Source organism: Mustela lutreola, chromosome 5, assembly GCF_030435805.1.
Source record: "Mustela lutreola isolate mMusLut2 chromosome 5, mMusLut2.pri, whole genome shotgun sequence".
NCBI classification, from domain to species: Eukaryota; Metazoa; Chordata; class Mammalia; order Carnivora; family Mustelidae; genus Mustela; species Mustela lutreola.
Genome location: NC_081294.1, coordinates 32,426,188 through 32,443,187, shown reverse-complemented (window position 1 = coordinate 32,443,187; position 17,000 = coordinate 32,426,188). Strand labels below are relative to the sequence as shown.

The 17,000-nt window shown below is 40.6% G+C and overlaps 1 protein-coding gene across 1 annotated transcript; it reads right to left on the bottom strand.

Annotated features, from left to right (window-relative positions):
* Positions 1 to 582: 582 nt before the first annotated feature.
* On the bottom strand, positions 583 to 16,796 carry CARD6 (caspase recruitment domain family member 6). The gene is made up of 4 exons (XM_059173877.1): positions 16,402 to 16,796; positions 12,738 to 13,034; positions 10,641 to 11,225; positions 583 to 5,911 (listed from the first exon to the last, which is right to left on the bottom strand). The coding sequence occupies exons 2-4, from the start codon at positions 13,018 to 13,020 to the stop codon at positions 3,609 to 3,611; spliced, it is 3,171 nt and encodes a 1,056-aa protein (XP_059029860.1). The 5' UTR covers positions 13,021 to 13,034; positions 16,402 to 16,796; the 3' UTR covers positions 583 to 3,608.
* Positions 16,797 to 17,000: the final 204 nt, after the last annotated feature.

The window sequence follows — 17,000 nt, the reverse complement described above, 5'->3', positions numbered from 1 at the left end:
CAAATTCTATAAATTGCATCAAGGAAATGAGAGGGTGGCTTTGTGCAGAAAAGGACAATGTCCAGAGAGATGAAAAAACAAGATGGAAGGAACTTAGTTCTTGATTAACCCTAATGAGAAGAGATGTTCTACCAATTTAGACTTGCTGAATTGTTACATGAAGGAAAAATTAGCTCCCATATTAGTTAAGCCATGAGATTTTTGCTTTCTCTTTGCTATACCATCTCAGCCTTTACCCTAACCAACACTAAAAACTACCCTTAGCCAATTACCACTTAAGGCCACCCATTAAACTGGATTTCTGAATCCTTTTAGTCAGTGTCATGTTTATCCTCCCCAAAATACTATGCTTACATGGACCCCCAAAGAGCAAATAAGAAGAGAGCTATACCTTACTCATGAGGAGGACTATCAAAAAAGTTCTAAGACATAAGGAAATGCAGGTCACTATGCATGTAGGTAAAGCCTAGATTTATGACGCTAGTATGATTTATAAGGCAACTTTTTCCCTATGGTGTCTTTGTATCCCACTGGAATATACTCCTTTCAAGCATCTCAACAAAGAACACACTTTCTTCAATGTTTAAAAAAAAAAAGTAATCTTTATTTGGTTTCTTATACAAAATATAAATTGGTTTAAGGTGTTTAAGAAAAAATAAGTCATTGGATAGACTCCTAAATTTGCCAACAACAACAACAAAGAATTCAGGTACAAATTGAACGCTCTCAATTTAGTAAATAACACACCTAAAACAAGTAGTTCTCAGTTTTTGCATGTTTAACTAAAAGCAATTGAACTTGTACATTATATAAAGATGCCCTTAAACTGTATTTCATGCCTTGAATTCAGACTTTCTTAAGATATCTAGAAAACTAGTATTTTATGCTGTTTATACTACCTGCCCCAACACTATTCAATTTTGCCACATTCAACCCTGATACAGACTCAAATATGTAACTGAGGGCTGCCTGTAAATATATTTACACAGAAAAAAATATACGAAAATGTTATGAGTGAGTTAGAGGACTACATTGCCAGTTACTTGGTTACTCTGAGTTACGAGATTACAGGCTATTTTTATGTTCCTTTCTTCTATTTCTGCATTTTTGAAACTGTATATAATGGGCTTATAGTTTTATAATAAAGAGGAAACAGATTTATAGGATCTCACAACTGCAGCAGGATTTCTCATTCTCTTTTCGTATCTTCTCAGTTCCTACTGCACTGCCTCACGCATAATATATGCTCAAGAAATAAACACAAGGGAAGAAAGAAAGGAGAAAAAAGGGAAGGAAGAATGCAATGGGAAGGGAGAAATCTGCTAAGTGCCATCTGTTTGCCAGTCCAGGTTCACTTCTCCACCCTACTTTGAACCCGAAGCCTGATCAACAAGAACCACCTAGGTGAGCTCCTTGTTCTCTGGTTTCTGGTTGGCTTTGGCCAAGGGAATGCACTATTTATTTATTTATTTATTTATTTAGCTATTTATTCCCTGGGGCAGCTCCCTGTGGGTCACTCCCACAGTGTCTCCCTGAACCACCAGACCCAAGACCCTTCCCACACATCTTTTCTGGTTGGGGAGAGCACTGCCCCCTCTCTCCCTTCGGATCTTGGGGTGGCAATGTACCTCACACTTTGACTAGATCCAGGGTGCTGTGCTCTCTTGCCCTGTTTTTACATCTTGTCCAGCCTTTTGTAAATAGTCTCTTTATGAGATGCTCCTCCAAGTCTCCAAACTGAATGTACCATCTATGTATTGCCAAGACCCAGGCTGATACAGAATTTGTTAGTGACAAAGAATCCAGCAAGTTCTGTCCTCCAGGAATGAATCTTAAAGATGGATTTAGAAAAACATTTTTAAAAATATCACCAAGTATTGCTCATTTCAAAAATTTAAACACAAAAAGATTATTCTCATTGAGAAACTCCTGTTTTACATTGAAAATTTGGCAGTAATACACTAGGTATTAGGCTTTTTCTCTTGGAAAGATATAGATAAAAATCTACATGCACAGTTATTTCTCTCTTCATCCTTACAAAGACTTTAGATTTAACACCCTCTAAATACTCAGTATAATTGTTTAAGACATGCATAAATAAAGGATGCCTATTGGAGTATGAGCATGTTCTCAGAAATTAGTTATTCCTTTTTAAAAATCATTTTTCATCTATTTATCAATATGATCTTTTTCCCTTGGCATCCTTGAAGGCGAAAAAATTTCTAACCCAGAAAAGACAACGTGGGGCTATTTTAGTACTTAAAATTAGTATTAATTTTATAAAAGTGTTAAATTTAAAACACTGAGATCTTAATTCAAATTACAAATCTTATTATTTTATTTCTACATCTAGTGAATTTAAATATTAACCTTTAAGTGGTCTTTTATTAATATTTGGCATCATTTGCAAGCTTAATTAAACTTCATTTAAATATTTTAAATTTATTATATTCCTTTTACTTATGCTTGTAACTGGCAGATCTTACCCAAATGTTTAGGATGAATCTAATAAAGTAAATGAGCCTAATAAAGTAAACCTGCAAATTTTGTGAATCTTAAGTTCTCTTAAACATTGCAATGCTTTCTACAAGCTTTGTAACTCTAAAATCAAAAATTCAATTATGTGGGGCACCTGGGTGGCTCAGTGGGTTAAAGCCTCTGCCTTTGGCTCAGGTCATGGTCTCGGGATCCCAGGATCGAGCCCCGCATCAGGCTTCTCTGCTTGGCGGGGAGCCTGCTTCCCCCTCTCTCTCTGCCTGCCTCTCTGTCTACTAGTGATCTCTGTCTGTCAAATAAAAAATAAAAAATCTTTTAAAAAAATGTATAGAACATACACAAATCATACCCAAGTAAATGCAAAATAACTCATCTCATTGGTTTTCAGCTCATTATTCCTGTATGTAAGAGTAAAATGAGAGAATTATAACATCTGAGCAAACTGGAGCTGTTATCACAGGTAAATAGATTATCTGCTTAGTGGTTGAACCAAAAAGTTTTGACCAAGACACCTCTGGAGTAGCAAACATCGAGCACAAGTTTTTCTTGTAACACTGAGCTGCTGAGCCTTATTTTATGGAGTCGCCTCAATAGCACCTTTCCTGGCAATCAGGTTATATATTACCTAATACTCAAGGCTGGGTTCAGTTAATTTATTTACTCCCTGATTCTATTCTTAATTCTTTTCATATTTTTTCTTTTGGTAGACACAATTCTTTTTTTTTTTAATTCTTTTTTTTTTTAAAGATTTTATTTATTTATTTGACAGAGAGAGATCACAAGTAGGCAGAGAGGCAGGCAGAGAGAGAGGAGGAAGCAGGCTCCCTGCTGAGCAGAGAGCCCGATGTGGGACTCCATCCCAGGATCCTGAGATCATGACCTGAGCCGAAGGCAGCAGCTTAACCCACTGAGCCACCCAGGTGCCCGGTAGACGCAATTCTTACAGATATTTTAGTGATACCAGTTAAGCTGTGCATATCTTTTTTTTTCTTTCTTTCTGTCATGTTAATGATAGGAATCTCTGACCATCTCTGCCATTCTTCTTCAGGTTACCATATGATAGCAATGGCCTGGATGAAGGATTTGTTTCATAGGTCTCTAGAGTGAGCACTTTAACGTTTTCCTGCCCTCTTGGGTGCTGCTCTTAGACTGTTTGTCTTAGCCTGTGAAGGACTGGTCCTACATGACTTGGGTTGAGTGGTCCTGGGCTGAGAAGGCTTAGATTGGGAGGCCTGGGGTGAGCATGGCTTGGGCTGAGCGGGTCTGGGCTGAGAAGGCTTAGATTGGGAGGCCTGGGGTGGGTATGGCTTGGGCTGAGTAGGTTTAGGTGGAGAGGGTTTAGCTTGGGAGGGCGGGGGATGAGTGGGTTTTGTGTGCCTGGGTTTGGGTTGAGAGGGCACAGGCTGGGATTGGTTGACCTGGAATAGTTTGGGCTGGTTGGATGTGAACTGGGAGCTGGGTAAACATTTGCTGTTGGACTTGGGATAGGATCCCATTTGGAAAGTTGGATTTGAAGGCACATCCTGTGCCTTCAGTTTGGCTCCTTGCTGAAAAGCAGGTCTTATAGGTTTTTGTATGGCTCCTGCTGGTTGAAAGGCCTGGGGATAAAGACCTTCAATATGGGATGTTGTTTTTATAGGTTTCCCAGTTGCCCTAGTTGGCTGTGTTCTCTGGGCATAGGCTTGTTTAGGCTGTGGCTTCCCAACTGTTCCTGCTGGCTGCAAACCCAGGGAATGGAAGTGACCTATGTGGGAGACCACTGCCCCAGATCTTTTAAGAGCTCCCATTGTTCTGTCCTCCTGAGGTCTCTTAGGCCAGGCCTGTACATGCTGAGACACAGGTCTTGTTTTATCCATGCAATATCCCCAAGAAGTTCTTGGAAATTTTATAAATCTTCCAGGTGAATAAAATCTCTGGGGTGGGAAGTACTGAGACCTAAAACTTTGACCTCGACCATAGCCCCTTGTTTTCTGAAAGGGCCAGGGACGGAACCACCTGGTCCTCTGCTCTGACCAAAAGTGGGAGCCCATAACCCAGGGGGCTTTCAGAGACATATGGTTAAAGTTACTTCCAATTCTGGTTGGTAGAGGATAGGAATTTTCCTGAGGAGGCATGAGTACTGGGGTGGGGTGGAAATTCTGAAGATTCCAGCTAGCCCCAGGCCCGCTTACAGGCATCTCAGCTGCGCTTTCAGATGAGCTTTCTGGCTGACCGTGTCTTTGTTGTCTCTCATCTTCAGCCAGGTTTTCACTAGAGGAACTGTGAATTCCCTGAACGTTTTCAAAGTCTTGATCTACCTGGATTCCCAACTCCCTGGCCAGGGAACCCATCTCCTCCATGGTCACACATCTGAGTGAAGAGGACATCACTTCCTGCAGAGCAGCTTGAAGACCCTCCATGTTCTTCCTTCTCTCCCCAGCTTCCTCCTCCTCCCAAAACAGTAGTTGTGATGGCTTCAACTTTAGAATCCTCTGGAAAAGCTGAGCCTCTTCACTCTCCTGGGCCTGGGGACTGAGGACAAAGTACAATCTCTCAGTGGCAGCTTCTCCTAAAAACATTAGCAAGTCCCACTCCTTCTCACCTAAGTAGTCAGTGAAAAAAAACACAGCTGAGGAAATTTCCACCAAAAAACCAAACTGTGTCCAAAAATTTTCTAGGTCTCCACGGAGGTTGGCCAGAGCAACAGGCTTCTGGAAAAAACTAGGGTTTTCCTTTAGACAGTCTCGCTCAGGAAAATGCCACGTTATCTCAACCAGGCCATCAGAGATTTGCCGGGGAAGCACTGGGACAGTAAAATCCTGATGGAGAAAGATTTTGTGTGATTTCAGTTGGGCAGGACCAAGCAGTCTGTTGAGGATTCTGGACTTGGAGAAGCTACAGTACCCTAGGCGCACAAAGGAGATGACAGGCATCTTCAGAAACTTTTCTGTGTCCCCTGGAGGTCCTCCTGAAGACTGTGTTGACCACTTTTTCACAATGTCCTTCATGGCCCCTAGCATTAAGATGCTTTTATTGTTTTCTGCATCTGGCAGGAGCAGGGGAAGAGCAAACCCGCACTGATACATGTTTGACATGACTTCACGCTGCAAGGAGCTGTCTGAACAGAGCATAGAGGCACAAAGAACATCAAAGGGATGAATGGTTTGTACGTCCCTGATTTCCAAATTCTCTACCCCAGTCACCAATTCCTCTTTGCCATCTTCATCCGGAACCTTGTGTCTGAGGACTGTATCTCTGGCTGTCACATCCAGAGCTTGAACTTTCATCAGGAAATTCCAAGCTAAGTCTCCGGGAGTCTCAGGTGTCCACATACATCCTCGATCTAAGGAGAATTGCTTAACAACATCCGGCAGAAGCTTTCTGCTCCTATCCATGTTTAAACATGATAGGACATCTTGAAACACGTTTTTTCTTTCTGTAGGGAAAAAGATACTCAGTGAATGTCACATTCAGAGTCAAGCTTCCTTCATGGAGTTCTAAAACTAAATAAGTAATTGGCATTTTCACTGTGAAAAGATAGAACAACACAAATAAAGTGAAAGTTCCCTTTTGCCAATTCCACTTTCCTTCTAAGAGATGTCAATTTGTTACGGATGTTTGCTTCCCATCCTTACTCCATGCAAGTACATAACTATGCATGCACAGAGAGAAATATATCACTTGGTTTGGTGGATATTATTTTATTTTTATATAAATGATATTATACTAAACAAGTGATTCTTCAACTTCTTTTCACTTAATGATATTCTTCACAAATTCTTCCAAATCAGTTTATACAGAGATTGACTTAACTCATTTTAATTAATTGATCATATTTCATGATTTAGATGGACCATTACTAATTTAACCATTATCTACAGATGATCATTTAGGTTTTCCAGGTTTTTGACTAATGTTTATATGTAGCAATGGAAAACACTGTTAATGCTTCATGATATAGATGTGTGAGGAATTTCCTAGGCTGATATTGATTTCTCTCTTAAATGTATCTCTTGCTAAAGTTTGGGAAAATGGAAGATTTTATTCCAATTAAAACTTTCTCAGAATTTATGCGTTGTAACTAATTTCTCCTAATCTCCCGTTTTCTAATATGCCTCCTAACCACTTCTTGGGAATAGATATAGTGCTTAGTAGAAAAAGAAAACCATCTACTCCTGGTAGATGGCAAACTAACATATGACTCTTGGATCCCAGGGCGCCTGGGTGGCCCAATTGGTTAAGCCACTGCCTTTGGCTCAGGTCATGATCCCAGAGTCCTGGGATTGGGTTCCTGTATCTGGCTTTCCCTGCTCTACAGGGAGCTTATTTCTCCCTCTCCCTCTGCCTTCCACTTCCCCTGCTTGTGTGCGTGCTATCTCTCTCTCTCTTTATCAAATAAATAAATAAAATCTTTAAAAAAAAAAAAAAAAGATTCTTGGAACCCCTATAAAAATAACCTGGAAGAGGGGTACCTGGGGGGTGCAATCAGTTAAATATCTAACTCTTAATTTTGGCTCAGGTCATGATCTCATGGTTGTGAGCCCTGTGTTGGGCTCTGTGCTCAGAGCAGTATCTACTTAAGATTCTCTCTCTCCCTCTCCCTCCACTTCTCTTCCCACTCTCTCTCCCTCTCTCTCTTTCTCTCTCTCTCAAATAAATAAATCTTTTTAAAAAATAGCCTGGAAGAAACAACATAACTGAGCAAAAAATATGGATTTTAATAACTAACAAAGGTAACCCTGAGAAATCCTCGGGTAGTCTAAAAGTTGCTTGAATTGGAATATGTTTTGGGGAAAGAAGGTGAGGGAGGAGTTGAGGCTAGCAAGATGGGTTCCCAGAGGAGGCAGTGACAGGACAGGTTGCAGGAAAATTTTTAGGTCCTGCTCTTGCCTACCAACTAGGCTGACTTTGGACAACAATCCACTATTTCTTCATCACAAAAACCAGTACTCACACAGCCCAGGCCAAGATGTCTAGAACTGACAAGGTAATAAAAGTCTTACTATGGAGCTCATTTGGGATACCCCCAAGAAGCAACAGAGTAAATCTTATACACCGCAACAATGATAATAATAACAATAAGCACAGAGTTGGATAAAAAGAAAAACAAAAATTTAAGAAACAATAATAAATATCTAGAACCCAATACATGTTGTTGTTATTGTTGTTGTTTTTAAGATTTTATTTATTTGTCAGAGAGAGAGAGAGAGCGAGTGAGCATGTGCACAAGCGGCGGGATGGTGGGCAGAGGGAGAAGTAGACTCCCCGCTGAGCAGGGAGCCCGATGCAGGACTCAATCCCAGGACCCTGGGATCATGCCCTGAGCCAAAGGCAGACGCTTAGCCAGCTGAGCCACTCATGCCTTCCAAGAACCTAATACATTTTTATAAATTTAAAACTCATGAAAATAACCCAGCTGAGGCAAAAGAAATGATCAAGAGATGTTAGCTGCCATCCACTGAAAGGAGTATTTTGAATTTGAGTCCAGTTAGGTTAACTGGAAACTAGAACAGATTTAAAAAACGAAGATTCTTTGAAGATATTTAACAAACTAGAGAGGTGGCTTGGGGGTTTAGTCACCTGGGTTAAGCATCTCTTTTCTTGACCTGTTTTGCTAAAGGTGTTACATTGATTACAAAAAATAGCCACAATTAATGGCTTCCTGGATATATTTTGGCTTTCTGCAATATTGCTTTGTAAGAAGTGGTGTCTATTTTTTCTTAGTCCTTGAATTTGCACTGTCTTTGTGACATACTTTGACCAACAAAATGTGGCAGAAGTGATGGTGTTATGGGTTGAATTATGTCTACTCTCCACCCCCAACCCTAAAAACAAAAACAAAAACAAAACTGTGTTAAGTCCCCCGTACCTCAGATTGTGGCCTTATCTGTAAATAAAATCTTTACAGAGGTCAAGTTAAAATGAGGTCGTTAGGGTGGGCCCCGTCCAATAAGACCAGTATCCTTACAAAAAGGGGAATTTTGAAAACAGAGACATGCACAGAAGGAAAATGATCTGAAGACCCATAGAGAGAAGATGGTCAGTCATCTACAAGCCAAGGAATAACTGAGGCTACCAGAAACTAGGGAGAGAAGACTGGGAACAGCACTTTGCCTAATGCCTGCTGAAACAGTGTGACCCTGCTAACACATTGGTTTCAGACCTCTGGCCTCCATAATCGAGAGACAGTAAATCTCCCATTGTCCTAAGGCACCCTTTGTAGTACTTTGGTGAGCCCTAGGAAGCTAATACAGATGCGAAGGTAGTTCTAAGGCTCTTCCTCTCTCTGTCTCTCTTTCTCTCTCTCCCTCTCTTTCTTGCCTTCTCTCTCTTATACTCCTCTGTCCTCACCATAAGACTATGCCCCATCTAGTCTGAGAAGTCCAGACTAGCCTGCCAGGAGATGACAGACAAGTCTATCACCAGCTGACCATAGACACATAAAGGAAAGACCAGAAGAACTGCCTAGCCAACTGCAGACTAAGCTCTGTTATTATTTGATAAGCTCTGTTATGCAGCGCTACTGTTGCAATAAATAAATGATACAGAAAACAAGATCATACCAACAAACAGTAGCATGCAAGAAACACATCATAATATTAGAATGTTACCTATGGAGGAACGGAGAATGAAGAAAAAATGGAATAAATAGACAAAAGGGGTTTGTTACAGAATAATGATGATACTATGTAATGAATAATTAAGTCAACCCTATACAGTAAGGGAAATGTGTAAAATAAATAAAAATTAAGAAGGACGCCGAAAAATGATAATGGGCTGGGAAGGTACGGGGATGGGACGAGATTTGTGTTGTGGGTTAAATTATGTACCCCTCAAATTCATATGTTGAAATCCTAACCCCCAGTACCTCAGGATGTGATGCTATTTGGAAATAGGGTCACTGCAGGTATAATTAGTTAAGATGAGGTATTAGGGTGGGCCCTAATCCAATATGACTAGTGTCCTTACGAAAGGGGGAAATTTGGACCTAGAGTAATGCACTCAGGGAGACAACTGTGTGAAGATGAAGGCAGATGAAAGGGATATTTTTACAAGCCAAAGAATGCCAAAGATTTCCAGCAAACCACCAGAAACCAGGAACAGATTCTCCTTTACAGGCTTCAGAAGTAACCAACCTTATAGACACTTTGATTTCTGCCTTCATGCCTCTAAACTGAGATAAGACATTTCTGTTGTTTATTATTTACATTCCCCCATTTGGGGTACTTTGCTAGCAAACTAATAAAAGATCTGATGAGGAAGACATTACTTCACTCCTATCTAGAACTAGATGGTGCATCCCCAGGATTTGAACTGAATGGGAGATGAGAATTACCTTTCCCTCCTCTACTCAGAACTTGGGGATATTTATTTTCATAAACAATATCTCTTCAAATGAAGCATTTCTCAGTTTTCAAGTTTTCATTCAGAAATATTCCAATTAAAGATACTGATATAATTTTCCCTTACTAAGATGGTAATTTATGACCAGATCAAGCCAAGTAACAGTATTTGGGGATCTTATCCATTCATTACAGGCTCCTCTCTGATTTTCACTTCAGTAGTTAGGACCATAACCTCCATATGCCAGAGGTCACAAAGGCACTAAAATGACTTAAGAGGCTTAATTTGAACAATAGAAGGTAACACCTAAAATTAGTGGTTAGCAGCTTCTTTTATGCATCACAGGAGGTGACTGCAGAAACCTATAAGCTGGGGCACCTGGGTGGATCAGTGGGTTAAAGCCTCTGCCTTCAGTTCGGGTCATGATCCCAGGGTCCTAGGATCCAGCCCCACATCGTGCTCTCTGCTCAGCGGGGAGCCTGTTTCCTCCTCTCTCTCTGCCTACTTGTGATCTCTGTCTGTCAAATAAATAAATAAATAAATCTTTGAAAAAAAAAAAAAAAAAAGAAAAAAGAAAGGAAGGAAGAAAGAAACCTATAAGCTGACAATCAGTATCTGTTTTTGCTTCTACCGTCCACCATTGTGTAGGTCCTGAGTCTTCCTCTCTGTCAACACCCACCTCTAAGGAAATTCCAGGTTAGCGAGGCATAAAGAATCTGAGTAGCAGCTTTTCTGCTTACGTCTAGTGCCTTTCTTCACCCCTTCTCCCCATTATGGGATGGAATAAGTTGTTGCCCAACTATCACATATCATTCCCATACCTTCAATCCTTTTCTCCTCCTCTTCTTCCTCCTCCTCCTCCCCTTCCTCCTCCTCCAGCGACATGCCAGTTTCTGAATCCTCATAGCTCTGTTCTTCCTCAGAGTAGTGCAGGGTTTCTGAATATGTCCAGCCTTCTTCGCCATCATAAACTCTGTGCTCTGAGTCATTATAATCCTCTTCTTCCACAGCGGGCTCTGCATCTTCTGAGTATCCAACTGATTCTAGATATTCCTCTCTTCCTAAGTACAAAGAATCATCTGGCTTCTCATATCTCTGTCCATCCTGTAAATAAACAATAGTTGCTGGAATTTCATATTCGGGGTTCTCAACTGAATGTGATGATATGACTTCAGGCATGTTGTATTCCTTCTCATCTTCGCTGGAGGTCCAAGCAGTCTCTTTATGACTAGTTTTCTTCTCCCCAAAGGATTCAGAGATTCCCATATCCAGGTGTTCTTTCTCTGTGAAGGATACTGTGATCTCAGGATTCTCAGGCTCTTTCTCTCCAGAGGAAAAAAAATCTTCTGAATTCTTGTTTACCCCTATAGGTTGAGGAGGTTGTATATTCTCATGCTTTAAAAGTTCTGGAAAAGAACAAGAGAGTTGGGAGGGAGGTTGTTTCATTTTTCCAAATTAACAAGAATAAATTTTATAATAACTTGAGTTTCCAAGACCTCAAACCATCATCTCTCTTCTTTATTTCAAAACTGGAGTATATGAATACCTAGCATTCCCCACATAAATAACAAGTCACCTGGCATTCTTTCTCTCACTGGAAAAAAAAAAAATCAAATCATGTTCCTACCTTGCTCAAAAGTTTGAGTTCTTTGTAGAAAACTCAAAGAGTACATGAGTGAAACAGAAAATGTGAATCCTATGAACAGTGCTTATTTGTGGTTTTACTGTGACCCAAAACCACCTCAGATTTCCTAGAGCCTTTGCTAATGAAATCTAATCCTAATGATTTCTAATCAGGAAGCAAATAGCTCTAATTTGGAATAGTAAGTCCTAGAAATAATAGTATCTATTTCTCTAAGCATATTGTTCTTGTCCTACAGTAGAGATCATTAACATTAACTTTTTATCTGAACCTCTACCTCTCTAATATCTCTTAAAATGATCTTCAATATTTTTTAGACTTTCAGAAAAAGGAGCTACACCTGCCTCTAGTGGTAATCTACAAAATTGCTAAACAATCCATTCTGGAAGAATTACTCCCTCATCTGCCACAAAATATTTTTAAACATTGAGGAATTAGCATTTGAGGGACACCTGGGTGGCTTAGTCAGTTAAGTGTCTGCTTTCAGCTCAGGTCATGATCCCAAGGTCCTGGGAAAGAGCCCCGCATGGGAAACCTGCTTCTCCCTTTCCCATTCCCCCTCCTCATATTTTCTCTCTCTCTCTCTCTCACTTGCTCTCTGCCAAATAAATAAAATCTTCAGGGATGCCTGGGTGGTTCAGAGGGTTAAAGTCTCTGCCTTCAGCTCAGGTCATGATCCCAGGGTCCTGGGATGGAGCCCAGCATGGAGCCTAGCATGGGGCTCTCTGCTCAGTGGGAAGCCTGCTTCCTCCTCTCTCTCAGTTGCCTGCCTCTCTCAGCCTACTTGTGATCTCCGTGAGTGAAATAAATAAATAAAATCTTCAAATAAATAAATAAAATTAATCTTAGGAAAAAATAAGAATTAGCATTTGAATTGCTCCAGAAAAGCAGGCTTCTGTTGGCATACTTATCACAGAAAAAAATGAAGTTATTGATCCACCATGTATCATTCTTCTGCTATTTCCGAAATGGTTATACTAAGTGAAAGATGCAGCACTTGGTCTTGGGGTTGTTAAATATCCATGAAGTTACTTACTGACTAAAAAAAAACCTGCAAATTTTAGATACAGTTTCAACAAAAAATTATCAATCCCTTAAGCCAATAAGATACATTGCTCCCTGCTTTTAAATTCCTGGACACTTTTACCCTCTATATTTCAGTGAAAATTATCTCCAGGAGATAGACAAATGAAAACAAAAGGCAATTATTTTCTTTTTTCAGGAAATCTACCTTGTCCCTCCCACCACCCCCCAAAAGTATAGAAATCCAACTTACCATGCTCTAAGCCCCAAATGGTAGCTGACTCTGGAAAAGTACTAAGTAAACACTTGAGGAAATGCTGACAGCACACCTCTCCCTTTTTCTGTACCAAAATTAATAGCTTTCGACTTTTCTTCAGGGGATCTGTAATATTCTCCAGAGTCTCATACTCTTCCTCAGAAACCAGCCTCCGAGAGGTTAATGTGTCTAAGACAGAATCAGGATCTTGTTGGAGGATTTCAAGTAACTTTTTCCGTTCTCTTTCTATGAGCTCAGAAGGAACACTTTCCGCAGCCATTGTTCTTCCGTCCTCTAGACCAGGAAATGGATTATGAAACCGTTTCAATAGTAAATAAATACAGGTTAAAAAAAAAATGGCAGGGGCGCCTGGGTGGTTCAGTGGGTTAAGGCCTCTGCCTTCGGCTCAGGTCATGGTCTCAGGGTCCTGGGATTTGAGCCCACACGGGGCTCTCTGCTCAGCTCTCTGCTCAGGCTCTCTCTTTTGGGAGGAGCCTGCTTCCTCTTTTCTCTCTGCCTGCTTCTCTGCCTTCTTGTGAACTCTAACTCTCTCACTCTCTCTCTCTCTGTCAAATAAATAAATAACATCTTTAAAAAAAAAATGGCAAAGAGTAAACAGATCAAAGATGCCTAGCATTGAAAAGAGTAGATAAAAAAAAGCCAAGACAGTGTGGAAATCTAGCCCTGAGCCGACCGGCCTGGCTCCCTATAGATGATCTATCTACTCTTTTGATGACTTGAGTCAGTCTCGTCTTGACTCAGGCCCAGAATCAATTCCCCCGAGAAGTCTCTTGAACTTCAGTCTGGACTAGGTGTTCTGAGCTCTATTTGTGATAAGAATGTGAACTGATTAACTCTTTCTGGAGAGAAATCTAGCAACAGGCAGCAATAAATAATAAATAAATGGAGATGGATAAAAATACAAATTTACACCATTCAACCCAGCAATTTCACTTCTGGTAATTATCTTAAGAAAACATTTAGACAAATGTCCAAAGATAAATGTGCAAGAATCTGCATGATGTCGTTTGTAATAGCAGAAAATTTAAAATTACTTAAGATTTTCACGAATTGGGGATTTGTGGAATAAATGTTGATATATCAACAGTAAAACAAAAAAGAATAGTTAAAAGGATGAAGCAGGGTGCCTAGCCGGCTGCTAGTAGAGCATGAGACTCTGGATCTCAGGGTCACGAGCTCGACCCCCACATTAGGGTAGAGTTTACTTAAAAAAAAAAAAAAGAAAGAAAGAAAGAAAAGGATGAAGTAAGCCTATGTATATTAACAACTAGTGATATCCATGATATATTGTTATGAAAGACAAAGTTACAGATCTCATTGTTTTAAAAATTAATATGTGTATAATGCACATATATAAAATGTATATAGTGATATATATTTACAAGAAGATAGGAGAGAGACTCCCCAGTTATAGCACTGGTTATCTTTGGGGATATGATTACAGAGGGATTCATACTTTCTACTTAAAAAAAAAATACTACTGCATACTTAATAGTTTACATTTTTGTTTCTATTAGACTTTAGTTTTTATTTATTCTTTAGATTTTTTTTTTTTTTGAGAGAGAGTATGAGCGCACATGCATGTGTGCATGGGGGTAAGGTAGACAAGCAGATTCCATACTGACAACAGAGCCCTACCCAGGGCTTGATCTCACAACCCTGAGATCATGACCCAGGCTAAAACCAAGAGTAGGACACTTAACTGACTGAGCTACCCAGGCACCCCTGAATTTTTTTTTAAACCATCTAGTTAGTCTTTTTTTTTTTTTTTTAACATTTGTTTATTTATTTGAGAGAGAGAGCACACAAGTGGGAGGGGCAGAGGAGGATCCCAAGCAGACTCCACACTGAGCACACAGCTGGACACAGGCCATCTCCCATGACACCAAGATCATGACCTGAGCAGAAACCAAGTCATATGCTTAACTGATTGAGTCACTCAAGCACTCCTAGCTGGTCTTTATTTACAGTTCCATAGTTCACAAGAACCTGAAAACAATCTAAATAACTATCAACAGGCTCCTAGATGAATAAACTACAGTATTTCATGGAATAGTATACACCATTCAAAAAGAATGAACTTCAGTGACCCAAAATATAATCATTAAAATATAAAAGGAAAACTTCAAGTCCCAAAAGATTATGTACAGCATGATACCCCTTTTAAAAGTTGAATGTAACTTAAATACATACACATGCATACACACATTTTAGGAATATACATGGAGTCATTAAAATTATATAAAGTGTGGGTACCTGGCTGTCTCAGTCAGTAGAGCATGCAACTCTTGATCTCAGGGTTTTAAGTTTGAGCCCCACATTGGATTACTTAAAAAATAAAATTTTAAAAAATTATATAAAATGAGAAGTAAGGAAATAATGAATATGAAGTTAAGAAAGATGGTTACCTAGGTTCAGGAAAGGTTGGGGATAAGATGGGATAAAAGGACAGGAAGATCATGGAGTTAGACATAGGCTATAATCCAGGGATGAGTTTATAGGTCTTTGATATATTATAAAAGGTAATTAAATATGTAAATAAGGGCAGGGACCAATGCTGCATGGACCGATGTTGAGATGTATTAAGAATCAAGAATAATGATGAATCCATCTCTGCTGTTCCTGAGGTTGAAAAAATATTAAGGAAGTCTTTATATAATACTAAAAATTAATTTTAGGTTAGAGTTTTAACTAAATGCATCTCAAAAGGGAGGCAGAAGGGTATGATAGGAGATTCTTACTGGGTTTGAAGGGACAAGGAGACGGAAAGCCAAGGAATGACAGGCTCTAGAAGCTGGAAAAGGTGACAACAGAACTTCCGGAGCCTCTAAGAATATAATGCAGCCCTGACCACATTTTTTATTTGAGCCCAGTGAGACCAGTCTCAGACTTCTGACCAGAACTGCAATGTGTGTTTTAATTGTGGTTAGGAACACTTAACTAGAGATCTACTCTCTTACCAGATTTTAAGTGTGCATACACAGTATTGTTAACTATAGGCACAACGAGGTCCAATAGATCCCTAGAATTTATTCCTCTTGAGTAGATGAAATTTTTTAAAAAGCAGTATAGCTTGTTTGTTTTAAGCCACTAAATTTGTGGTAACTTCATAGAAAAGCAGTAAGAAACTAATACAGCATCTAATCCAGCAAGCCCCTCAAATTGCAGTTTGGATCCGAGCACTGGCAGGTTGGCCTCCTCTTTATCCTCTATCTACCGCTTCCATGAGGACGGGACTGTCCTGTAAACCCTGATTCCTAGAGTTCATTTTGTTGCGCCACCAGCTACTCTGTCACCTTTGCTAATATTTCACGTGACAGGTAAAGAATTCTCGGTTTACATAGAATGTAAGCACATTACACGGCTATTTGGGATCCTTCTCCCTATGAACTCTTAAGTGTTTGGATTTTTTGCTGTTTTGCGAGGGTGGGGGGGTTGCTGGGTGAAAGGTTACAACCGGATTACCGTCTATCAAGGAGATCTGGAAATCAAAGCGTTTAAGTACAGACTTCCAGGCCCTAACAAAAGGGGCCGAATCGGATTTCCTCACGGGGTACCGGAGGAGGGGGGGTGCAGAAAACTGTATCCGAAGATCCCACGTGTGATATAGCATACTTAAATTTTAGATCAAAACATATACCTTTAAACTACTACAGTTAGAAAAAAACGTGATTCCCCTTTCTTTTTGAGATCTGGAGGCCAGCTCCTCGGAGGCCGGGTCGGGGCCTCCGTACCGCCTGCGACCTCTTCAAGAACCAGCGTCTGCCAAAAGCTTCCATCCAGGGCGAGGAAGGAGCTGGAGGAGCCCGTTTCTCCCAGATCGGGATTCCAGTTCCATCCAGGGTGAGGGGGGAGCTGGAGGAGCCCGTTTCTCCCAGATCGGGATTCCAGTTCCATCCAGGGTGAGGAGGGAGCTGGAGGAGCCCGTTTCTCCCAGATCGGGATTCCAGTTCCATCCAGGGTGAGGAGGGAGCTGGAGGAGCCCGTTTCTCCCAGATCGGGATTCCAGTTCCATCCAGGGTGAGGAGGGAGCTGGAGGAGCCCGTTTCTCCCAGATCGGGATTCCAGTTCCATCCAGGGTGAGGAGGGAGCTGGAGGAGCCCGTTTCTCCCAGATCGGAATTCCAGTTCCATCCCGAATCCTCCACCACCGCCGGGAGCGCGGACTCGTGCCCCAGGCTCCCCATCGGCTTGGCTTAGTGACCGAAAAGCGCGATGTAGCCACAGATCTAAAAACTCA

Excerpts from the sequence above, each read along its gene's own strand:
- CARD6 (XM_059173877.1), bottom strand. The coding sequence starts at position 13,020 with ATGGCTGCGGAAAGTGTTCCTTCTGAGCTCATAGAAAGAGAACGGAAA. Across the intron at positions 11,226-12,737 it reads CATTTGGGGCTTAGAGCATG|AACTTTTAAAGCATGAGAAT; the intron begins GTAAGTTGGATT and ends GTTCTTTTCCAG. Across the intron at positions 5,912-10,640 it reads GGAGGAGAAAAGGATTGAAG|AAAGAAAAAACGTGTTTCAA; the intron begins GTATGGGAATGA and ends TTTTCCCTACAG.